This window comes from Pinus tabuliformis, chromosome 1_2 (genome assembly GCF_031772625.1).
Source record: "Pinus tabuliformis cultivar Carrire ecotype Pingquan chromosome 1_2, CPIR1, whole genome shotgun sequence".
NCBI classification, from domain to species: domain Eukaryota; kingdom Viridiplantae; phylum Streptophyta; class Pinopsida; order Pinales; family Pinaceae; genus Pinus; species Pinus tabuliformis.
The window spans coordinates 1,191,997,685-1,192,024,838 of NC_142298.1; the positions used below are offsets into that span (position 1 = coordinate 1,191,997,685).

Consider the following 27,154-nt stretch of genomic DNA (forward strand, 5'->3'; position numbering starts at 1 on the left):
TTTTCTTGCTGTAAGGGCTGCTGCGTTTCAGGTTGCCCTCCTCCTTGCTGCTATTGTTGTTTTTGTTGTTGTTGCTGCTGCTCCTGCTCTGCCTCCATCTCCTTTTCTTTTCCCTTCTCTGATATCTTTCCAGCAACTCTTGTAGCTTGCTGTTGGGCGGTTGAAGAGGATGCTGCTACTCCAATTTGTATGCTCGGCAGTGAACTGACCTGTGAATAAAACTCAAGGTCAGCCATTTTCTTTATGTTTCTTAGAGCTCTTTGATTAAGCTCTTCTTGAGTAACAGCTTCTTCCAAAGTCCCTCTCCTCCATTTGCTTTGATTGGCATGTTTTTCTATGTGAGGAAGGCTGCAATGATCATAAGCAGATAATTTGTATTTAAGCCTCCTCATGGTAATGAAGTTGTTAGGGTCATAAGGTTTCCATAGGAAGCTATATTTGAGACCAAAGCCCCCAAGTATTCTATCTGCTTCCTTCCACCCTTCCTCCCTTTCGTTATAGAGGAAATGGCCAAGTTGACTTTTAACCTTTAGCTGTGCCTTCTTGCCTTTGCCTGAAAAGTGGAACATATCCACAAAGCCAAACTGCCTGAAGTATTCTAAGGCAAATAGCCTCATAGGCACAAATCTGGGTAGTCTAAATGGGGGCAACTCACACCCATATATTCTGATGACGGTGTGGTGTTGGTAGAAGTACCAATCCCCAATATTGTATGCCTTTGATAACTGCAGGAGTCTTTGCATCTCATCTGTCAATCTGGGAGGAGGTGAGCCCAAAAGTAGAGTCATGGCTGGATGAATGAAGTGATCAATGAACTCACAGTAGGTGTATGGCGAATAGCAATGGAGATGGAACACAGAGGTCCAGTACACCACAGATTTCAGATTTCCCTGTGCATCTTCTCTCTTCATTGGGAAGGAGAACTTCTCATGCTGGAAGTATAGAAGCAAATGATATATGTAGGAAGTGTATTTAAATACCCTATCTCTTGATAGGTTCATCAACTGATCATGCATCTTGTCTGAGATGTATGTGGCATAGTCATAGCAGACTGGTTTTCTACCTGGAGCAAACATGAGCATTATGTGCATAACCGTTTCATCCACATGTTCCACTGAATCATATCCCAGGATGGGACTGATCATGTCAACAAGGTCCAGGCCCAATTGGTTGAGGTAGACACAGTTGATGGGAGGAGTTTGTACAGTGTCAGCTTTGATGAATAACTGGTTGAGCTTTGTAATCTGGGCCTCTGTCATTCTGGCTCCCTCCATTATCAAATCAGCTAATGATAGAGGGACCAACTTCTTATCTGTTTTAAACTGCAGCATTTCCCTGATGGCTTCAGGGGTAATGAGAAACAGAATTGCACCTGAAGAATCAAGCACCGCCCTCTGGGATGCATCATAATACTCAGCACATAGGTGGATGAGTTCTGGGAATTGGTTGACCTGAGGTAGCTTGAAGATTGGGAGAGAGGAATCCCAAATTCCCAAGATGTCTGTCCCATTCTGATGTTTGATTTTAATTTCATTTAGTATTTGGAGATGAAACCTGCTCCTGCTTAGCATTTCTTCTGATATGTTATAGTCTAAGTCAGCTAATGCTTGCCAGCCCAATGCTTTGTGAGGGGCATTCAGAGGAGCTACATTGAGGGCTATAGGAGCCACAGGGGGATCCATGGTTCTTCTTAGGATTCTGTTTTTCAAGGACTGGTGTTACTATGCAGAGTAACACAACCAGAGTTTCTTGCGAAAAAATGAGAATTTTCTGAGAAAAGGGTGAATGTAGAGGCTGCAGCAGTTGAAATACTGCCTTTGAGTTAATAGGTGAGTTGCAGACCTGAGCAGAGTTTGTTTTTTGAGGCAAATTAGCTTCTTGCAGGTGACTGGTTCACGATTGCGCGAACCAGTGATAAGTTTACGTTCAACTTGCCCAATGTGGCCCTATAAACGTGTAGTGGTAGCTCTGGTTTGGTCTGAATGCTAGTTCAGTGGTCTTTTAATGGTGAATTTTGAGTTTGGAGGTCTGTTACTGGTTATACCCGAAATTCAGTGAAAATGGAGCTTTAGAGTGCAAATGAGAAGTACCTGTAGAATCTGGTCGGTTAGAACTTGCTAGCACTTTGAGGGATGGACGTTCTAGCGGTCCGGAAGTCGTTTCCACGGCTGGTGCAGGCTTGAACGTGAAATTACATGCAGAACAAACAACAAAGCTTGCGCCCAAAAATAGCAAAAAACACGATTTTTGGCATAAATATATCTTTTGGTGATTTTGGCGCGTTTTCGCGCTGACGTCAGCATGACGTTACAGGTGGGGTCAGGGTCGGATGACGTCAGCATGACGTCATCCGGCCAGGTGGCGGCCTCTGGTTGGTCCACGGGGACAGTGAGATGGCAGGACAGGTGGATCAGTGGTTGAGCGGAGAAATGATGCGACGGCGTACCTGGGGGTGACGTGGGGTGACGGAGCAGTGACGTGGCGGTGAGGTAATACAAGCGGGAATGATAAAACCGGAAACCGAAGCGGTTTCATATCGCACCGCCTACGGTACGGTGGCGGTATGCGTCAGTGGTACCTCCGATGGGCTGTGGAGTGGACGTGTGGCTGCCGCATGACGTAGCCAGAATACGGCCGTCGGGAGATATCGTTCGGGCAGCGGATCGGCTCCGATGCTGTAGTGGCCGTCGGATCTGGAGGAGCAAGATCTAACGGTCATCGGGAGCTTGACATGACAGAAGGATAGTACAGTTAATGATCGGGTGTCGGAAGGGGTCCGATGTGATCAAGGCCGTCGGATCTGGAGTTGCTCGATCAGACGGTCATCGGGAAGGTGAAGCGATAACCAAGTACGGGGAAAGGCAGAGGCCTATTTCAATATTGTCCTGGGGATCTGTGCACTGGCGGAAGCTTTGGAACAGTGGGTTTTCATGATTTTTGTTGAAAATAGACCCACCCTTTAGACTTAGGATAAGAGAAAATTGTTGGTTTTTTTATGTTTTTAGCCCTTTTGAAGCAGGTGAGGGTAGAAACTAGGCTCTTAGGGGGTTTCATGTGCAAATGGGGGTCAAAAAGTGAGGAAATGAATTTGCAAAGGAGAAGGTAGATTTAGCTTAGGTTTATCAAGATGACCAGGTGTCATCTGATCCCTGACATGTAACTTATTGGCTATAATACCAAGTGGAGGTATTTATATAAGAGTTGGGGTTTATACACCATGGTGTTAGTAATATTAGGGAAAAAGGTGATATAAGGGATTTATATAATAGGGTTAGTGTTAGCATGGATAATGGAAGTGAATGAAGGGGAAACCATTAAGTTCATTTGAAACAAACTTGGTTGTAAGAGTAGATCAAAATGAAAAGATTTTTAGACAAGAAATGTGGCTTCCAAAAGATTTGATTTCAATCATAAAACCACAAATAGTTCCTTGGAATGTCCACTGAAAGGGGATATTAGTAAATGACATGGAAGAGGGATAAAAGGGAAATTAGACATGCTCCATAGCTTTCCTTTCTTTTTTGGATTAGCATGATTGGAATTTAAATTGAAGGCCATTTCTGCCACTGCTTCTACCTACCCAGCTGCTTAGCCTAGCATTTTTTGTTTCTTCTTGGAGGGTGCATTTAAGCTTGCAAACCCTTATTTGCCTTTTCTTTTCTTTGGCTCTTTCTTTTGTTGTCCTATCTACTTCTACCCTTATAGCTTCCAAGGTCCCAGATTAAACAGTTGGGAACCTTACTTTCTCTACCTAGGCTAATTGTCTGCCAAGATTAAGCAGTTTGGACAGACTTCTTTCTCTATTCTACAACTGAAAAATTGAAAGCATGGCATGACCCAGATTAGACTGTTGGATCATCCATCAAAATTGAAACAAGGCCATCAAATTTGAACCAAGGAGAAGCACTTTACACACCTTGTCTCTTATAGAAAATATGGGATCTTTGTGAAGTCAAGGCAGAGCATATTTGGGCTTTTCCCTTAGCAATCATGAAATATGAAACCTATTGGTATAGGTATCCAACAGATAGGACGTCCAAGAGCTGCACAGACCGAATCAACGTGGGCTAAGACATTGTGAACAACGAATTGGGGATCTTACACAGAACGAATCCGGTATCAAAGCAAACTTGTTACCACACAAAAATTTATAATTTATATTTGACATTAGAGCAATTCAAATTTCATGGCAAGGTCTGCAAGGAAAAAGAAACAAAAATTTATAATTTATATTTGACATTAGAGCAATTCAAATTTCATGGCAAGGTCTGCAAGGAAAAAGAAATTGTCAGTGAAGCTCGTTGATGGTCTGCAAGGGAAAGATATTGTCAGTGAAACTCATTGATGGTCTGCGAGGGAAAAAAAATAGCCAGTGAAGCTCCTTGGCGAAACTGACACAAAAGCAGAGAAGTTAATTGAAGTCTGAGTTACCAAAGGAAGAAGGGCTCCAGTATGTTCTAAGACAGAAGATTTATCTCTATAGGAATTTTAGATACCGTTTAAGGATTTTAATGTCCATTGTATGTCTTAATCTTGCTTTATAAATTTATACAAAGGTTTGAGAGATATTTTCCTAGGGGTTGTATATTTAAATTTTGAGCCTAGAAGGATCGATTTTGGTTAATGGACCTTGGTTGATTAGTAACAAGAGGGTGTCGTGGTTTCATCGAGATTCACATCTACATGCTTGACCCTCGGGAACTCACATATTTGCATCAATCACTTATTTATTGTGTTTGGGAGCACGTGCAAGTGATTTTCCAAATTAACGGGAAAAAAAAAGAGTGAAGAGAAAGAAAGGGGTTGATATTACTATTATAAACTATTTAAAAAAAAAAGTGAGAAGAAAGTAAAAAGGGGCTCTACTTTTGAGATTTATGGCTAGATGTTAAAGATAATTGATATTTCTCTAATTTGGTAATTTGGTAGGTGGAAAGATGGGTTTTAAAGAAATTTTAGAAATTATCCAAAAATTCATTTACGAGTTAGAGAAAATATATGGTCTTTTACATACCAATATTTTTTAGACCAAAATAATGGTCAAAGTAGTAGACTTTTATCGAAAAGAGTCTATATCATTCTGCAACAAAAGTGCCCATGGGAAGTGAAGGAAAGATAGGGAAGAGAGGCTAAGCTCTTCGCACTTGGATCTGAACTACAACGAATGAAGTCAGTCATAGACCTTCAGAAGTTGGAGGAATTAGACACATGTTTGTCGAGGGTGGGGTAGCCAAAATGGAAGAGACAAAGATGGACTCTCAAGCCATCCATGCTTGCGCTAATACAACCCAAATTTTGGGAACAATTTTGTGAAGATGTCAAGTTCATAGTTGCCTATTGTCTCAGCAAGATCATAATTTTAACATCACCTCTACTGCCTTACAATAATAATATCATGAGGAAGATATTGTAGCTGATATTAGAAGCCCTTCAAGGGTTGAACACATCATGCTTCCTACCTTTCAGAAGTGGTGTAGAATCTTAGAACTCATGGTAGAGTTTAGATTTGGCACATTAATGCTGAATATGGATTGTGACGACTTAATCTTTCAAGTGTTCCAAAACTTTTACACCAACACTACATCAGCGCATCCAAACAGTGTCAAAAACAAGAATGCAAAAAATTGTGTCCTTGTTCTTAGAAGGAGATGTTGACATCTGCAAGATACTAAGATCCAAATTGTTGACCATTTGGAGAAAGGAGCTAGTTGTATCACCAACTGCCTATGATCTACTCAAAAGGTTGGTCATGCAAAACATAAAATTACTTAGAAGAGTGTTGACTAAGAAGGAGCTAAAGAGGATTGGCAGAGGGAGCAAGAACAAAGGAAATAAAACCTCTAACAAGAATGAACTAAGAAGGAAAGGACTATGCTTTATCTACAAGGGATCTTGTGCACTTAACCATGCATGTCAAGGTGATAGGAAGGAGGCAACAAGGACAGATCAAAAGGAGATTACTTCAAATCATGGGGAGTCTTCTATAGTTGGATCAAGTGATTTTCAAGATGGTCAACAACAATGTGATATTATTTAGGGAGACTTGTAGGATGGCAAGCATTCGAAAATGCATGAGGAAATTCTACCTAATGGTGTTAATGAGGTATACTCCTATACAACTAAGTCCATAGGTCTCGAGGAGGATGCCCATAAAGAATTCTTCAAATGCATCTATGTTTGGCAATTGGAGAGGATGAACAACAAATTATCTTCATAGATGGAGGAGGCCAGGGAAACATGAGTAAGGATCCAACAATAGTGAACCGACATGACGTGCATGATTATGAGGGGGGGCATGACAAACATAGTGCCCAAGATGAACCATTCCCAAAGAGTTGGTCAAAGGCTCAAGTTGAAGCTATGATAGTTGGGCATTCGGTGCCGACAGGTACAAAGACATTCAGTAGGGCACCAGAATCGTTAGTAGAGGAATTTTGGGGAAAGATCATGTATTTCAAGACAAATCTTACGATGTTGAAGTAGAGAGTCTAGATATCTCAAGACACTATCTTACAAGAAAACAAAAAAAATGACGAGTTCATAAGGGTATATGTCGAGTCAACGACCAAGCTATCTAGTGTAGAGGAACATCTAAAATTCCTCACAAGGTAATAAAAGGAGTATAGTTGGGAGTTTTAGAGTATCCCTCTACAATAGTACATAGATAGGGCTTGTAGTAATACCAACCCACCTTTATACATTAGGGAGAGTAGGGCATATTTCTCCAAATGGATCATGTTGGGTAACTGAGTGGAGCAACATTAGTTGAGCATCGAAAAACGTCAACATAGTAGACTTATTCCATGTGCAGACATTCATGCATTAGATCCTTCCCATAGGATGGATTGGCGAGAGGTTATGAGTTGGAACCCTATTAATGGGTTGATTTCTAGGAGGATACTCTTAGATAAGGGTATATTACAGCTCAGGCCCTTAGGCACATACAATGATGGTGCGCTGAGATGGTATCATAACCCACAGGTCTTAAGACTTAGGTGGTATTGGAATCTAGGTGAATCTATTGAGGGTAGGATTGGTTGGAGGATTGTTTGGGATCCACGTATCGAAGGATCCATTCACAATCATTTAGCATGGAGGCATGGAATAACACATTGGTTTCTATGAAATGTTCATATCAGTATACAAATGTATCTGCTATGGATAGATGTGGATTGCTTGAAGGTAAACAATCTCCGGGCAGGCTGATTTATATTATTCCCTTTTCTTGACATGGTCAAAATGGACGGAATCTTCCCATGTTATTTATCGTGGTATTTCCCCACAATATTTGCCTTCATTTTTTGAGGGAAAATAATAAAATAAGGTTTCTAAAGAATCCATCAATCCTATAAAAGGGGATAGGAGCTAAGCATTTGGATCATCCTCAGTTGTCTATCTATTTTTGTTTTATTGAGAACACGACTTACCCTGTTCTAATTTGATTCTGGGGTGAAAACCTCGTGGAGACTTTTGTCTCGTGGATCTATCTAGGACTCACGATTATGCTTCAACGTCTTTGTTTTCTCATTTGATGAGCAACTATGCATTCCATTGCAAAGGCTCCAACATTAATGTATGGGCATGCACTATTTTCTTCTGTTAATAATATAAATAAAAGTCACATTTCCAGATCCTGTGGTGTTCAATATTTTTAATTACCAACAATTTTAATTAGAACACTAAAGTGTGTGAGATCTATTAAATTTTTTAACACTTGGGATCTTAAAAACTACATTACAACTAAAAACTTATCTATATAATTTATGTTAAATACTAAAATTAAACTTTTGACTATATTATCTATATTAAATACTAAAATAAAAAATTCCATAATTCACAATATCACATACATGTTAACTTGAATTTTAGAAGGAAGATTTTTGAGTGAAGGCTGAGCCACCGTCATGAATACAAGGCTGCAATAACAATAAAAATAGTGTATGAATAAGAATATAAAAACCATAATCTTGCAGCTTTATCTTCTTCGAAAATTTAATAAATAAATTAAAAAATGGAAAATACATGCCTCTTCATTTCATTCCTTTGTCCCTTCCTTTCATTCTCCCTCCTTCCCATTCATTATCCTTCGCTCTGATTCACCGTTTCATTCCATCAGAACTGCATTAATAAATTATTTTTTTCTTTGTTTGATGTTCTCTTCCTGATTTTCTGCTCACCTTTGCCAAATATGAAGGACCACTCTGATAATAGTGAAGAACAGGTTAGTTTTCGTACAACAGATATGTAGATGCACAAGAAATAGCCGCAATTGTTAAAGATCTTGATGCAATGCTGCGTGCGTTGGTTGGTGGCCTTCCTTCTGCACGCATCAAACGTATTTCCTTCCGCGTGTCACTAGCCTCATGAATCTGTTTGTCATCTCAAAATCCAAATTGCTCACGAGTCGACCCACCCAGTCTGTCTTTCCTGCAAAGTTAGTGGCCTCTTATTTACACACAATACATTATTATTATATTAATTCACACATTAAAATATTAATATATATTTTAAACATTATATTAATTTACGCATTAAAATATTAATATATATTTTAATTCTTTATTTTAAACATTATATTAATTTACATATTAAAATATTAATATATATTTTAATATACTATTTTAGACATTAATATATGTTAATCATACTCAATATGGACATATTAATTATATGTCAACAATACTAATTATACATTAATACATGTTAATTATGGTTGACTATAGTTGACATGGGTATCATAGTAAACAATAGTCAACATGACTACCATGGTGAACCATAGTTACCATGGGCATCATGGTATATTTGTATGTGACCCACGGTGAACCATATTGAACAATACTGGATGGTCATTGTTGACCATGGTGACCTATAATGGATGGTCAGGGTTGACCTTGATGGCCTATAGTTGATGGTGATGGTTGACCATAGTCGCATTATAGTGAACCATAGCAAACCATAGTGGCATATAAGATTTATATAATTGATATATGATACAGTTAAACCATGGTGATAGTCAAACCATAGTGATAGCTAAACCATGGTCAATGATGGTTGACCATAGGTATCCATAACGAATCATAGTGGCATATAAGATTTACAAAGTTGATACATGACAATGATGGTCAAACCATAGTAAACCAAAGCAAAAGAGTCAAACCACGGTTTACCATCAACAACCACCACCACAATGGTAACCATAATCAAATCATGGTCAACCATAGTCAAAAAATGGTCAACCATAGTCAACCCATATTCAAGGCAGGGTCAGTTATACTTAATCATATCAAACCATGTTTGAACACAATCAAACCACAGTCAAATGATGGTCAACCATAGTCAAACCATGTTCAACCATAGTTAATCATGGTCAACTATAGTCAACCATCATTAACCATAATCAAGTAATGGTCAACCATAGTCAAACCACAATCAAACTATTATCAAACCATGGTCTACCGTAGCCAATCATAGTCAAACCAAGTTAAACCACGGATAACCATGGACAACATAATCAAATCATAGTCAACCATAGTTGACGATGGACATCCATGTTCAACGTAGACTACCATGATCATTTATGTGTCACCAAAGGTCAAACATTGTGAACATGGACAACCATGGTCAACCATAGTTAAACAATTGTTAACCATAGTCATTTGTAGTAAAAACATAGTCAACAATGTTTAACCATAGTCACTCATGTTCAACCAAGTCTACTCATGGTCAACCATAGTCAATTAGGGTTAAACATGGTCAACAATAGTCAAACCATCATCAACCATAGTGAACCATAGTAAGCCATGTCCAAACATTGTCAATCATGGTCAACCATGGTCACCCTTAGCCAACCACAGTCCAATGTTGTCATCATGTTCGACCACGATCAATAATCCAACCATAGTCAATGATGCTCAACATGGCCAATTATAGTTAATCATGGGTAGCCATTGTCAAACCATAATCAACCTTTTTCAATGTTGCATGTTAGGAACAATAAATTTAGCATTGTTATCTGATGAAGAAAAATCAACATTGTAATGTGATAGATAAAAATCAACATTGCACGCTAACCAACTTAGATCCATCTTAACTCCGGATCTATCAAGCATTGAGAGGGATCAAATCTCTCAAGGTGAAACCTCTTTTTGACTGCAAAACTTGAGGAAATGTTTGCACCTTGAGAGATTTGATCCCTCTCGGCGCTTGATAAATTCGGAGTTAAGATGGATCTAGGCCAGTTTAAGTCATGTGCGGCCAAGGAAAATCTATTAAACATATGATTAATTTTATCAATAATATGTAAATACATCTAATATTGATAAAACCATTTTAAATATGCCTCGGATTTGTCTGGTCATTTTAATTTTAAATTTGCTCAGCGATAAATATTATCAATAACTTTAATGATGAAATAAAAATTTTGAATGCAAAGTGACAATGTAATAGTGTTGAATAATAGAAAATGTGAATAATAAAAATGTAGTCAATTACAAATAGTCTTAGTTGTGATCAATCTCAAACTATTTTCTTCTACTATTCTTATTGTCACCCTTGTTAGTTTTGACAGTTGAATTTAATTTGTCCTTGAATTAAATTGTGAATTAAAATCAAATTTAGTCTTAACAGCTACTTGGAAATAACTAATTAATTTATTTTAAATTAATTAGTTGGAGAAATTCAAGTTAGAAGTCTTTCTGAAGTATGCAAGAGTTATCCCTTAAATTAAGGAGATAAGATTGAGTTATATTTGAGTTGTTATTAATTAACTTAGTTTATTGAGTTAAGTCTAGTTAAATTAGTTCCAAACTGTTTGAGGAACTAATAGTGAGTTAACAGTCAGTTGATGCATTAATTCACTCAACTAGTGCTACTCCAGTTAATTGAAGATTCCCTCATCAGAAACTCATGCATGTCTATTATGAGAAATACCTAGTTGAGATTAATGTTCAAGGATAGTGTACTATCAGTTTCATGTGTTTTCTCATGGAGAAAACTCATGCATGCAGTCAAGGATTCGTCCTTGAGGATTGCGCAGTTTTGAAGGAGAGTTTTCCACTTGGTAATAAGAAAATCATCCACAAGGAACAACGCAAGGAAATAGAAGCTTGGACGGCAGAGAGGAAGGCTGGAGAGAAGCCAAGATTGCCTATGAGAATCTGTGAGGATTGTACTAATAGCTGGCTAGCTATGAGAGCTAAGGGTTTGTATAATTCCTATGTATTTCCACCATGTATGATAATACAGTAGTGTGGGGTTTTATCTGAGACTTTCCCCAAAGTATTTTTATGTGTATTGTGCCATTGATTCTTCTTCTTCTGATTATATTGTTCAGCTCGATCTTTAAGCTTCCGCAAACTGATAGTAGAAGTAGGTTATAGTATTCTGCTTTGATTTATATTGCATTATCGGGTTAGCCTATCATAGATTTTCTACATGGTATCGGAGCTGTGAACAATATACTGAGAAGAGAATTCGAAGTTTGAAGTTCGGGTTTGCAGGTACAAATCGAATTCATATCATACTTCAAGGTTGGCCCATGGTGTTCTATGGCTTGAGACTCGAGTATGCCTTAGAAGGTAGCTCGAATTACATAGCATGGAAAGATAGAATGAAGGATGTATTAGAAGACAATGGCTTGAAGGAATTCACTGATCAAGAAATCCCAAAGCTAGCTTCAACTAATGCACAAGAGTTGGCTGAGTGGAAGAAGTGTGTGGCGAAGGCGAGACGAATCATCCTTGAGGGAGTTCGAGACCATATTGTCTCAAGTCTCCATGGGAAGGATATTCCATTTTCAATGTGGAAGACATTGAAGGACCTCTACCATAACAATAGCGACCAGAGGAAATTGGCTCTCAAGGATAAGCTTCGAAGAATCAAGATGGAGAAGGGTGATACTATTTCCACATATCTGAACAAGCTCACCGCCTGCAGAGATGAGCTTGGCAGTGTGGGAATAACTACTACCGATGATGATATGGTGAGCCTCGTTCTCCTTGGCCTTCCAAAGAGTTGGAATAGCTATCAGGACTCTGTGAATGGAAGGGAGAAATTGACAGATTGGGAACGACTGTGGTTGGATTTGATTTTGCATCCATATCTCATTCAACAGCTCTGACATAATTATACAGTTTCCAAAACAAATGATGATTGTAGGGAAATGAAGAATATTGTTTTGAAGACCAATTTGCTAAAAGGGTACCTATAGATAAACATGAAAGAAAAAAACAAATGAAAAGGTTAAAGTTCTAAAAGGTAAAATGAAAAAATTTATTTTAAATAGCAAGAGTAGAACATAAAGCATGTATAATATGGATATTCATATGTTTCCTTGATGAATCATCATTTGATTTGATTGCAATCTCCATCATACTATGTATCCGCCACATCCTCGATATTCTGCCACATAACGGTTCATAATTAACTCCCTCGTTGTTATTAACGATCATGACTATGACGTGACATACTTGTTTACATTTCTCCAAAACCCCTACTATCTACTTATTTCATACAAACCTGCAGTTCCTTTCACCATATTCACAGTCAATCCATTTCATAAAACCAGGAAGGGTAATTATGAAGGTTGAGAACTTTGCATAATAGAAGGCATCGGGCTAATTGTCAGATCATAATCGGTAGGAGCAAAGTACATGGAAGGATACTCGCAACTCAAAGAAATGTTGTAGAAAGTTGGATGGCTTAAATTCATCCAAAAAATTGATGGTTTTCATAAGGAGATTACGAAATCCTTTGCTCGATCTTTTGATGGCACAGAGGTAGAAATTGGAGATATTAAGTTTTGCAGTAACTGAGTCATTCATAACCGAGGCTACAAAACTTCCAAGGGATGGTGAAAGATGGTTCAAAAACCAGGAGTTCCATAGTGAATCATGGAAAGTAATACTCAAAAGCCCAGGTATGGATGTCTCTGTTTTTAGAAAAGGAATTCCCATTTTAGCTCTTAAAAGTAAGTGGAGGAACATGCTCTTGAAATTACAAAAATTTATCACCTGTGAGGGGAGATTTGGTTGCATGTATGTCTACCATATTCGTTTACTGATGAATTTCTTAGAAAATGGGGAAATCAATCTTCCTTTCTTCCTTCTAAATAGTTTAATAAGGATGGCCTCAAATGTGCAAAATAAAATAGAGTTCATAGATACAACCATGTATCATCATGGGTTGATAAAGGTATTGATTGAGTTTCATTTAAAAATCATAGGAGATACCTGGGAGAATTTCCTTATTAGAAACCATTTCCAAGAAGCACCAGAGTCACCTAAAGAAGATAATGTCAGAAGAAGCAGAAGAAAGAAGATTGGTATAACTATTGAAAACAGACATGAGTCTTCATTTTAGAAAGATGATGAGAAGTTAATCTCTGAAGAACTAACAGAAATCAGGAAGCAAATCAAGGCAAGAGGGAAGATAAGAAAGGAGAAAAAGGTCACAAAGGAGGAGAATGTAAGCCCTCCACAACTTAGAATAAGCTTTAGACTCCGAGGTTTGGTAAAGAAAACATCATCAAAAGGGACAGAGTTTATAAATTTAGATGAAGAAATGCTAGAAACATCTCTTGTTAACATCTCTTCTGCAAACAATCCTCAAAATTCTCTCGTTCATCATTTTGAAGGTAGCCCAAGCAAAATTTCTCCAGGCATAGACCCAGTGCAAACACAAATATATGATTACATAGAATCAATGGAGAAGAGAAGTGCGTCAATGAACCTCGAACCTTCTGTCAATCCACAAGAACCTCTAATTGATACTCTCAAATAGGAAATTTATGAATTAGAGATATTGAAAAGACATATCAAACAGGAGAATGAAACATTGAAGGAACAAAATAAATTGGACAAGGCAATTCACGATAATACCGTTTTGCATCTAGGACTGTGGTATAATAAAAACATAAAATTGAAAAGAAAGAATAAGATTTTGAACAAAGCAGTCATTAACCTTAAGTACAAGCTTTTTATGAGAAAACCCAGAATGACACTCACTTGCAAAAGAAGGAAATTGGATGTACTAGCAAAGGTGTCTGAGCAAATGCATTAGGGAGGAAGAACTCACATTTTTCGCAAATTGCATGAGGACATGCAATGATTTTGCAGTGGGGGTATGTTGAACCTCAGAATTATCCTCTCCTTGACATTTTTTCTCACCTTTTTCTTTCATTTTCTCATAAGAATACAGACCCAATCAATGATAAATGCTAGGTTTTCTCTTAGGGAAAGCATTAAAATGATAAGCATATTATATTTTCATGTTCTTGTTATTTTAATAGATTTTTGCAAATTAGCTACAGAACATAGCCTATTCTGTAGCTAACTGTGGATTCTGTAGCTACTCTCATGGTTTGGCAGGTTCTAGGTGTCAAATGAAGAACTGGGCCACATGGGCATTTCTAGAATTATCTCCACATGGATTATATCTTATTCAGTTGGTCGAGATCGATGGAAAAGCAAGCCTAAGTCCATGGTCAAAGATGAAGTCAAAATACATTATCTAGAAGCAGTAGAACTCTTGATTTTCTCTTTTGTAGCTAATCAAGAGTCTAACAGTTATGTTGAATATTTAATTCGAATTAGCCACCTGTAGCTGATATGAAGTTTAAACAGTTCTATTACAATTCGAATTAAGCCACCTGTAGCAAGTTTTTCTCATAAATAGTCATGTTGGATTTAATTCGAATTAGCCACCTGTAGCAAGTTTTTCTCATAAAACAGTTGTTTTATTTTCCTATAAATATCGGTTGTATGGAACCAAGAAGTAGTTAGAAGTTAGAAGGAATTTGTTCAACCTTTTTATTGATACTCCGTATTCAGACTTCGTTTTGTTCATAATACAAACTTCGTGTTGTCAATGATGGTTTAAAGTGCATCCTTAACTAGCTAGCATTCCATCCACATTAGTTGCAGAGGGCCCTTGCACTGAAGGAGGTTTTTCATTTGTTGTTTTCAGTTTAATTTCTATTACTCTGTTTTCAACAAGTCAGTTTTCTAATTTAGAATGATATTTCATTTCAGTTTTTAACCAATTGTGTAAGGATAAAATGACAACTGTGCAGCCTTGTTCTTCTAAGATATTTCGTGGAAAAATGACTTTTTTTTCAAAACTAAATTAAGATTGAAGTAATAAGAATACACAATTGCCTAGTTTTCTTACTATTTTGTTATTCATTTTCCTAGGACATAATTGTCAATTAACTGTGTTAATGGATGTTTTCAAAAACCATTTTAAAATGATGATGAACTTAACTTAAATGATTAAATATCTAACTCATACAGTAATTGAATTTACTCAATACATTTTTAGTTTTACATGCTTTTACCCTTTTTTCTGCTTTCAAGTCCTTAGTTGCATCACTGATATTCCAAAAAATCATTTCAAGGAGACTGATTTCTTCATATTCCAAAATTGAATGGTTGAATGTTTAAATGAATGCAATTACTGAGTTACTTTTTGCATCAATATCACTTTAGGTTTTAAGAATTAGATCCATGGATTAGGACTAATGATGAGATAAGATAGATACTCTGTTTTTTGATTAGCTTCTAACTGGTCAACAGTTCTTGGTCTATTTTTAGGAAATTAGATTAACTTAGGAACCTTTCATTTCCTTTAAAATTCATTAGATCCATTTAAATTTTATCATATGTTGTACATTCTTAGACATCAAAGAACAGAAACCCCCAAAACAAACATAAAATACAAAACAACGAAGTAATAGAAAGGTTAACTAAGCACATATAGTGCATAACACTTCATCAGTTTACAAATCTCGGTTGATAATTTATGCAAGCAATTTAGGACACTAAATTGACTAAACAGTGGATGCATGACACAATCAAAGAGGCTAAGGAACAAGTAATTTCTGCTTCAAGTGCAAAGACTCCTAGGCAACAGGAAAGACAGAGTATAGAAGACAGATCAGACAAGGGCAAGGAACATGAAAAGAGAACAACTGGGAAAAGGCCGAGAGAAGATCAGTCACCCGGGATTGATACTTCTATCAAAGAATTCAAATTGAAATTTAGGAAAAGGGCCAGGATGCACATGGGCTTAGGCAAGGAATCATCGCAACAAACAGTCATTAATCTTAGTGATATTCCTGATTCATCTCCAGCTGGAGGTCAATCTCTTCCTACCACTCCAATCTTAGAAAGGCAACAGACTCTCCAAGTCTCCACATCTACTAATGTAACTGGAGAAAAGGAGGAGACCATCTTTGACACCATTAGAGAGATAAAGATTAGGAATGAAATGTTAAAAAAGAGTACTTATGCTCAATTCTTGAAACAAAGTTCTTCTTCTCAAGGCAGACTTCTCTCGGCTTTTGATTCGGAAAAAGGAAAAATGCATATGGAATTTTTGGCAGCAGAAACAGCTAAACCTAAAACTCCAGCTGATTACAAACATACCTATTTGGAGTTTAATGCCAAGAGCGTTCATCCTATTGATCAGCTAGAAATGCACAAGCAAACAGGTGAAATGATCTCCTCAACTCTAACCAGTACCTTTATGAGTTTGTTTAAAATGCAGGTGGCTTTATCAAATGCTCAATCTTAGTTGAAGATGGAAAATATTTCATCTCAATCAAAAGACAACAAAATTAAGTCTTTGGAAGACTTAGTGGTGAAAATTGGATATGATCCCTCAGATGTGAAAGTACCAGAAGGGATAATTAAGAAGAAGAAGATTGATATAGTAGCCTTGATGAAGCAGCTCAAGATGCCTGCAACCCATGATCCCTTGTCCGAAGAGATAGAGAAAACAGAGAGTCAGAAGGCCGAAATGATGAAATTAATAATGGAGTAGTCACTCCAAATAAAAACAATGGAAGCATAGATGGAGAAGATGGAAGAAGAGAAGGAAAGGGCAGCAAAGTTGGCCAGCACCACTATAGAGGCTCTTCCTCTTACAGCTATTCCTATAGCCACTCCAGCAACAACTGCTACAGGGACATGAAGCATTACAGAGCAGCTAGACAGATCCATGGAGAGCATGAATCTTTAGACCGAGGAGATCAGGAGACTAGAAACCCAAGTCAATGTTCTACAGGACCAAATCAAAAGAGCTAAAAGTGCACATTCAGTGGAGATGCAGAGGGCACAGACCTTAACCGAAAAGTTGCAAAGATCTGAAAAAAGAATCATCCATTGGTAACACCATAGGAGGGTGAAAGAGATCATCTGGAACAACATCATCAATGACATGACTGAAATTTGGCCCAACATCCAAATTATATTTGAAGAGAAGGATTTAGTTGAAAAAGCTAAAGACGCTGCTTCATCTACTAATTTAGAGTTGGGACACATGCCAACAACAGGCAAAAGAATCATTAAATTTCTCAATTCAAGGAATAGGTATGAGCTAGAAGAGCTGGGAGTAGCAGACAAGACATAAACTATTCTATAGGTGAAAAATGTATTGACTAAGAAGAACTTGAATGTACAACTTGAGGAAAAATGGCAAAATTTGGAGCTTACAGTGAACATGTTTTTTAATAGAATTGAGCCTTTAACACAGAAAGGTCTCCCTTCTCTATTTTTCATTAATGACAAACTCATGGCCAGAGAAGATTATGTCAAGAGTCTCCAAGGCATAGCCAAGGATGTTGTCAATCTCTCCAACATTGAAGGTAGCATAACAAGAAAATCATTGTTGGAAGCTATCAACAATCCAATCTATATCGAGCATGAAAGGAAGCACATTTTTGTAGTCAAACCAACTTTTGCACGGTACAATAAAGCTGATGAAATATACCGTAGGTTAATCAAGGTCAAGATTCCAGATGAAGAAGCATCGAGTGACTTGTGTGATTACCAAGAGGAACAAGACAAGGAGGATTAAAGGAATATCACATAGCTGAGTCAGCACCCAGCCAAGTCAGCAGAACCACTATAGCAAAATTAATTACTCACCAACAACATCCCGAAAAAAGGGGACCAGATGTCCAAGTTATCTCATCGTGGCCACTTTGTGGTTACACTGGTCAAATTTTCATTCATTGTAATTAATAACAAATTGCCAAGTGTACAAGGAAATCGTTGTAGGTTTCTTTTAAATACTTCATCCATTGGAAGTATTAGGGGTTGGACCCGAGTTATTTGAATAATCTTTCTTTTGGAGCACTGTAACTTTTGAGCTGGAGCATCAATAATAAAAGATCGTTTGCAAGATACTTGAGTTGTTTTTAACTTGGTGATGTCATCTTTCTGTGTTAAATATATTGTTGTTTTATTCATTATGCATCATTAAATATTATTGTAAAGCATAAATTCTAGATTAAGATATTTTGTTGGAGCACCTTATTTCTATCTGTGGTTACAATATAAATGTTTTCTTCTGATGTATGGTTAAGAAATACTTAATTGCTTTTTAATCATTATTGATTTCACTATTCTGTCATCTCATTCATTCTACTTTTAGATCCAGTAAAGATAGTTAGCTTGCCTTGCAAATGCTCTGGAAAAGTTGATGTTACTACCCAGCCTTTGACTCCATAGCCCAATGGAAAAGATTTAAATCTGACCTGCCCCAACCAAACAAACAATCAAGAAATCAAGTAATAAAACCCTTTCACCATTATAGCTAGCCTAATACATTAAAACATTGGAAATAAAGATAAATCTAGAAATATAAAGAGAGAGCCCTCTCTGAGTCTAGGAGGGCTAGATCCTAGACTCCTAAGTGGTTTGATGTATCCTTTTTGATTTTGTCTTGCCAATCTTAAAAATCATAGAACGATAACATAGTGGCGACCATACTGGGGAATATTGAAAATTTGTCATTTCATTCAAATTCAGAGTACCCAGTCAAAAGCTTTGTATGATAAGATTATTCCTAAGATTGGTTTCCTTTCTACTCTTGTGTATATTCAGTTTGTCTGTGTTTTAGATCTGAACACTGGCTCCCAAAATAATCTCTACTAGATCCCACCTAGATCCAAATCCTCCTACCATAGTGGACAATCCTGAAAAGATCTTAAGGAAAACTCCTAGAACTGATAGTCAGACAAGCAACAGATTTCTTCACAGAGCCAACTCACTCCTTGAAAACTTTGTTACCTTTTAGGATATCCAGTTTGATTTACACTTTGAACAAGACTTATTCAGGACTAAATTAGAGAATTGGAAAGATCATATTATCTTTGATCCATCAATCTTACCAAAGAGCCCAGTGAGAGAACTTTCTTCACAAACTGAATCAGATCTTCAGCTCTTACAACATTTTGATACTCTACAAGATCTAGTGATAGATCTCACCTTTGAGATCGATGATGCTTACCTTCAACATTCAGTAGAATTAACTGCTTTAAACATAACAACTTCTTCCCTCACATCTCAATCTGCACATATTCAGTCACCAAGTCCTACTACCTCCATAATTCCCACCCCTTCTTTTATCCTTCAACATAAGGTTACTCAAATTCCTTTACTCTCATTTCCACCTAGTACTAGTCCAACCTCATCCACTGTTCAACTTCCTTCAAGTGGTCCTCCACCACCACCAATCATGGCTGCCAGGTATGCTCCTTTGGTGTTGCCAGCACCATTGGCTAATATGCCACAAGACTACCAGTCTAAAATCACACTATTTGATGGGACATGTCCTTTAACTGCCCAACAACATGTGGATAAAATGAATGATTATTTTGACTTGCAAGAGGTAGACGAAGAAAGTGTTAAGCTCATAATTTTTGCTCAAAGTTTAGGAGGAGAAGTTCGAAAATGGTTTAAATCTTTCCTTGCAAATAGTATAAATGATCTCCTTTTGTTCCACCAAACCTTTCTTAATAGATGGGAAGTCAAAAAGAACCCTCTGCAGATTCTATGAGAATATGAAAATATTAAAAGGGAAGTAGGTGAAAGTGTTCAGGACTATTGTGCTAGATTCAACAATACCTATAATGCAATACCTGTAAATCTTAAACCACCTCAGGATTTAGCCTTGATAAAGTTCCCAGATGGCTTTGATACATATATGTCCTACCAGCTTAGGGAAAGTAATTCTCCAACATTAGAAGCGATGCAAAGAGATGTCGTGAGTGTAGAAGCAAATTTACAAGCAAAAAGAGCTAGGATGAAAACTGAAAGAAGGGTGACAATAAAAGAAGAAGCTTCAACTTATGTAGTAGATGATAAGATTGATTATTTAGCACAGACCATGGAAATAATGATGGAGAGGATAATTTTGAATGAGAGAAGTGTCCCTAGGGAAAACCAACCTGTTCCACAGAACCAAAATCCAAATCCCAGAATAAACACTCCACAAATTAGGGAAAGAGATCAAAGAGGCCCAGATCAACAAATTAGGCCTCCATTTCAAGAAAATTATGTTGATTAAGATGTAGGTGTGGTTGAAGAAGTTGAGGAAAATTAGATTAATTTAGTGGGGACAAATCAAGATAGTTCTACTTTTCTTACACAAGAAGAGCATGAACTGTTCTTGTTAGCTCAAACAGAGTTGGAATCTGAAGAGTCTGATGACTATAAACATGGATTTGAGAATTCCATATTAGAAGTTCACAGATAGTATAATCTTAGGAGTAAGAAAAACAATGATAACTCAAACAAAAAGAATGTTGATTTCCTTGCTAAGAATACGACTGAGCCTGATCCCAAGAAAACAGTTGAAAGCTCTAAGAAAAATGTAAACAGTTCATAAAAGAAGAACAAAAAGAATGTTACTAGGAAAACCATTGATGTTTCTACTAAAACTATCCAAAATAATATCCCTAGTACAAGTCAACAAACTGAACTTGTCACCAAAGCAGTGGCTGAAAGAGTTGATTTCTCAAATCTTCTTAAAATTCAAACACCATTTAGTATTGAGAATGAACTTGCTAAACTCAAAATTTCTATCCCTCTCACTAAACTGATAAACAAGAATGTGTATAGGTCTCAAGTCCTAAAGGTACTCAACATAGAAGAAAACACTGATACAGTGAACTTGAATGATGACCAGCCTGAGCTTCTGTTTGGACCAGAAGTTGATGGCAAACCTCAAGAAGGAGGTGTTCCTCCATTTTATGTCATCCTTAATATTCATGACAAAATCCTCCATAATGCCATGTTGGATTCAGGTGCATCACATAATCTCATGCCAAAGACTGTTATGGAAAAACTTGGACTTGAAATCACTAGAACATACAAAGATCTATACTCATTTGACTCCAACAAGGTTAGGTGTCTAGGTCTTATCAAGAACCTCTGTGTCACATTAGCCCAGATACCAACAAAAAGTTTAGTCATAGACATAGTAGTAGCAGACATTCCCCCTAAGTATGGTATGCTATTGTCGTGTTCTTGGGCGGCTAAGTTACAAGGAACACTTCAAATGGATATGACGTATGCCACAATAACAGTATTTGGCCAACCAAGGAGACTGTATAGAGAAACCTTAATGAAATATATGGTGAGTAGCCAAGAAAAGCTAGACAACTATCCCCTCTACTCTGTCCATACTGATCTTGATTCCTTCATATTGTACAATGATGGAGACATAGATACACAAGTCACTCAGGCAGAAAATGATCTTAATGAAGGACATGACACCCAAATACCCATTATCCAATAGGACCCTGAAACAAAACCTCTCTGGAATATGACTTTTGATGGCTCATGTGGTAAAATAGGATCAGGGGCAGGAGTTTGGCTGTACAATTCAAAAACTAATTAGGCTGAAGGTCATTCTTACAAATTGAATTTTTTGTGCACAAACAACATAGCAGAATATGAGGCATTACTATTAGGCTTGAAACTGCTTTAAAAAGTAGGTGCTAAAAGAATTTCTGTCCAAGGAGATTTAGAACTGATCATAAAACAAATTAAAGGACAATACTCTGCAAAACATCCTAGATTGAGAGAATACCGAAATGTTGTGATTGATTTTCTCAAAACATTTGAAGAGTATGACCTTGCTGTTATCCCAAGGCTCCAGAATGCCCTGGCAAATGGTTTAGCTTTTTCAGCCAGCACCTGCAAATTACCTCATCCAAATAAACAATACACAATTGAAGTGAAACACCGTCCTGCAGTGCTTGATAACATGAGATACTAGCAAGTTTTTGGAAGTGATAAACAGATTGAGAGTTTTCTACAATCAAAAGATGAATTTGAGGATAGCAACATAGATTTGGAAGATGAAATAGACAGTCAAACTGATGTACATATTAGTATAGAACAACCTGCTGTTTCTGATGGGAAAGTTTCTGTAAATAAAACTGTACATAAAACTGAAATAAGAGGAATTCAAAGTACTTCAACTTAAAGACAATATTTTTCCCAGAGGGCTTTCCCCTTTGGAAGAGTTGTTTGACTTTAATGATGTTGCTAGAAAGCCAAAAATGGAACCAACAAGAACAAACATTGAGGAGTGCAACATAGGCACCAAGCAAAATCCCAAAATCATTAAACTGTCAAAATCACTGCCTATCATGGCTAAACAAAGGTATATAGCTATGTTCAAAGAATTCATAGATGTATTTTCTTGGAGCTATGAGGATTTAAAAGCTTATGATACTAGCATTATACAACATAAAATTCCAATCAGAGAAGACCAAAAACCATTTAAGCAGAAACTGCGTAGGATAAATCCTGTCCTAATGCCCTTGGTTGAAAAGGAAATCAAGAAAATGTATGATGCTAAGATCATAGTCCCAATTAGATATTCTAAATGGGTATCCAATATTGTGCCTACAAGGAAGAAAACTGGTGAAATAAGATTGTGCATTGACTTTAGGAATTTAAACAAGGTTTCCCTTAAGGACAACTATCCATTACCAAAGATGGATCACATACTGCAAAGGGTAGTGGGTTCTAGTAGGATCTCCTTGTTAGATGGTTTTTCAGGGTATAATCAAGTTTTGGTGCATCCTGATGATCAAGATAAAACAACTTTTACTACTCCTTGGGGAACTTTCATGTATGTGAAAATGCCCTTTGGATTAATGAACGTTGGTGCTACTTTCTAGAGAGCAATGGACATTGATTTTTTAGATGAAAATGGACATTTCATTGTGATTTATCTCGATGACATCACTGTTTTTTTAAAGACTGATGAAGAACACCTAGCTTATCTAAGAAGAGTATTTGAAAAATTCAGAAATTTTGGTATCTCACTAAATCCCAAGAAAACATTGTTTGGTCTTGAAGAAGGAAAACTTTTAAGCCATATCATCTCCAAAGATGGAATCAGAATTGACCCCAGTGGGATTGAAGGTATCCTTAAAATCAATCATCCAAGAAACATGAAAGAACTTCAATATTTTATTGGAAAAATCAAATTTTTGAGAAGATTTATACCAAATCTTGATGAATTACTCCGAAATATAACAAACATGCTCAAGAAAGACACATAAATTAAATGGAATGCTGAGGCCAAACAATCTTTTGACCCAGTCTAACATGCATTAACACAAGCTCGAATTATGATTAGCCCAGATTTCACTAAAGATTTTATTATTTTTTCTTTTGCATATGAACGTATTATTGTTGTTGTGCTATTACAGAAAAATAAAGAAGGATATGAACAACCAATAGCATTCTTTAGCAAAGCTTTGAGAGATGCTTCTTTGAAGTACAATATCATGGAGAAACAGGAATTTTCTCTAGTCAAAGCAATAAAAGATTTTCAGAGTTTACATTTTACATTCTCATATCATTGCTTATGTGCCTAATGTAGTTGTCAAAGATATTCTCACAGAAAATGGACCTGATGGGAGAAGAGGCAAATGGATAGCTGTCATTCTGGAATATGATATAGAAATCAAGCCCACCAAGTTGATCAAAGGACAGGGATTAGCCAAATTGATGGCTGAATCAAATTTCAATGCATTAGACATCAACATGGTATTTTCTTTGGATGATCTTAAGGAACTGACGACTCCACCAATAGACGAAGCATATCTAAACTCCCCTTGGTATGCAGACCTTTTGTATGTTCTGTTCAATTTGAATGCTCCTCCTGGATTATCCAAAACAAAGGCCAGATTTCTAAAATTAAAAGCAGTCAAGTTTTGCATTATTGATAGTACATTATATTGGAAAGATGTTGGAGGTGTCTTACTCAGATGTTTGTTAAAGGATGATGCTGACAAAGTTATGCAGGAATTCCATGAAGGTGACTGTGGAGGCCATCTTTATTGGAAAACAACTGCTAACAAAATCCTTAGAGCTGGTTTCTATTGGCCTACACTTTTCTCAAACATCCATAAGATGGTAACTGCTTTCCATAAATGCCAAATCTTTGAAGGGAAGAGAAAATTATTACCCTTGCCCCTGAAACCCATCTCTGTTGAAAGTCCTCTCCAAAAGTGGGGATTGGATTTCATTGCTGAAATTCATCCTCCATGCTTTGCCCAACACAAATGGATCTTGACTGCTACAGACTACTTTACCAAATGGATAGAAGCCATCCCTTCCAAAGATACTACTACCTCATAAAATTCCTTGAGATCTTTACAGAGATTAGGATAGACATGCCAAACTGTATTACACTACATAAGATTTGTTGAAACCAATATCCTACTCTAGATTTGGATGTCAATATCCTCTCTAGATTTGGATGTCTTAGGAAACTTATCACTAACAATGCTGCAACTTTTAAATCAAAGAAGATGGTGGATTTTTGCCACAAGTACCATATCTCTTTGGGTCATTCAACAACTTATTACCCTCAAGGTAATGGGTTGGCTGAATCCTCAAACAAAAGTTTGGTAAACATCATTAAGAAGATACTGGAGGACAATAAGAAGTCATGGCATAATAAGTTGATCTATGCATTATGGGCTGACAGATTGACTACAAAGTAATCCATTGGCATGTCCCCATTTCAACTGGTTTATGGAATAGATGTTGTTTTCCGTTCTTCCATGGGAGTGCCAGTCATGAAGATCATTCAATAGATACAAACTGAACCGAATGATATACAAAGAAGGATAAATCAGACAATTCAATTGCAACAATCGAGAGAAAACAATGTAAACTTTGAAACTGGAATTGATATTGTTACCTGTTTCGTAGAGATAGCAAAAAAGTGACCCGATTTTGAAAAGGGGCGATGCAGAACACATATTTTTTTAGAGCATAGTTTTTGGCACTTTAAATAATTGATACGATTACCCGTTTTGTAGGGGTAGTAAAAAAGTGACCCGATTTTGAAAAGTGGTGATGCAGAATACATTTCTTTTTTTCGGGGCATATTTTTTACTCTTTAAATTTTTTTATGCATCAAATATAAATATTTGTTTTTAAATGTTAGTGATTTTCATGCTATTTTTGAAACGTGATGATGCATCATATCTTTTTTTAGAGGACTTATTTTTCACACTTTAAAATTTATTATCTCCATTTTTTTTTAAATTATCATTACTTAATGAACTTTCAAGTTGTTTTATTTTTCTTTTTTTAAATGTTGATTACTTAAAAAAACAAATATAAAAAAGACAAAAAATAAAAACAAAAAATGTTAAATTTTTTTTATCTCATAAACCATAAAAGAATTTGGAAAAGCAGGAAGAAGCACCCACTGAAGGAATGCCCATTCAATTCCATCGAGACTTGTGTGATATGTGAATAGATTCATTCCACTGGCACTTGTCCATGTCTTCCTGGGTTGAAGGTAGTTTTCCAGGGAAGAAATGAAGAAATGGATCGACTATATTTTAGGGGATCAAAGAAACCATGGCAACCACGACCATAAAACATGAATCAAGGTATGCCTCAAGACCCTTCTCAGTATTTTAATAATCTAAATTTTGGGCCTCAGTCTGTACCTTTTTCAGCCTTATGGCCGTAGTCTTATCAATACCCAATGCCTTGGAAACCATGGTACCCTCAATCTGGTCCAAATCCTTCATGATATCAGAATTGGCATGAACCTCCTCCTCCTTCTTTAGGACAATTCTCCCAACCTATGCCACAACGATATCTACAATTGCCTTCTAATGCATCCACCAGTAATCATCCTCTTCGTCCATAACTGCCTGTTCAATCCAATCCAAATCCAAACAATTGGGAGGCTCAACAGGTTGAGACACTCAACCTCCTTGCATTTAGTATTGCCATCACAGATTGTAATGAATTGAAACTCTGATCCGGTCAGGTGGTGAATACTCAGACATCGCCAATAATTTTTGAACATATAGATGATGAAGTCTCAGAACCAAAACCTAGAGATTCTACTAGAACAACTGGGGATGAGTCAATACAAATTCCTATGAAACAAAAAACCCCTTCACAAACAATTGTTACTAGAGGATGTCAGATTGGTCCACCTTATACTGTGAGATTATCATTGAGAAAACCAAGTCCTCGCACTGAATTCGACTTTTTAGGGAAGCTGCAGAATTTATTTTTCAAAATCTCATTACTTCAGGGTATGAAGGACGTACCAATTTATGCCAAAGCAATTAAATAATATTTCTCTAAGAAACCTGGCAAAAAACCAAAGGATCCACTCACTATTCACGTTATGGGAAAATTATCAAACATAATGTTGGGGAAGCCTATACTTGTCATATACAAAGATCCAAGGAACACGATTTTGACAATACAGATTAATGGGGTTGATATCCCAAATGTACTGGTAGATTTAGGGGAAACAATTAACCTTATAACCTTTGCAACTGTGATTACCTTGGGTCTGCGAAACCTTAAACCAAATCTCGCCGTCCTAGAATTGGTAGATTAGTCTATTATAATACCAGTAGGGAAGCTAGAAGATATAACTATTTCAGTAGACTCATGGCAATACCTTGTTGATATTTTTGGTTTTACATACTCAATCCCCAGCTGGTGGACACCATTTGATTTTAGGAAGACCTTGGCTTGCGCTCGCAGATGCTTACATTGGGTGTCGGCCTGGAAATATGGTAATATCCAATGGGGAAATTATAAAAAATCTTATCATCTACCCCCTGCCGAACCAAGTTCATCAGATAAACCAGGATTTATCTTGATGCAAAAATCTCTACCTATGAAAGAGCCCGAATCCGAGAATAAAGAAGTTATACCTATCCTTACCATCAGCAAGGCTCTATTTTTCAAGGATGAAACAAAGGATGACGCCATTAACACCTTTCTCAGCAGTCCCAACTCCATTTCTGACCCAAACCACCAGCTATTCGAATCTATCATGAGTTGCA

General features: G+C 36.9%; 1 protein-coding gene across 1 annotated transcript in view; it reads left to right on the top strand.

Annotated features, from left to right (window-relative positions):
- Positions 1 to 15,837: 15,837 nt before the first annotated feature.
- Positions 15,838 to 27,154, top strand: part of LOC149210496 (uncharacterized) — a 48,990-nt gene continuing 37,673 nt past the window's right edge. Inside the window, exon 1 of the mRNA XM_089398977.1 lies at positions 15,838 to 16,489. Within this exon, the coding sequence (XP_089255103.1) occupies positions 15,838 to 16,489 (652 nt within the window). The remainder of the gene's footprint in view (positions 16,490 to 27,154) is intronic.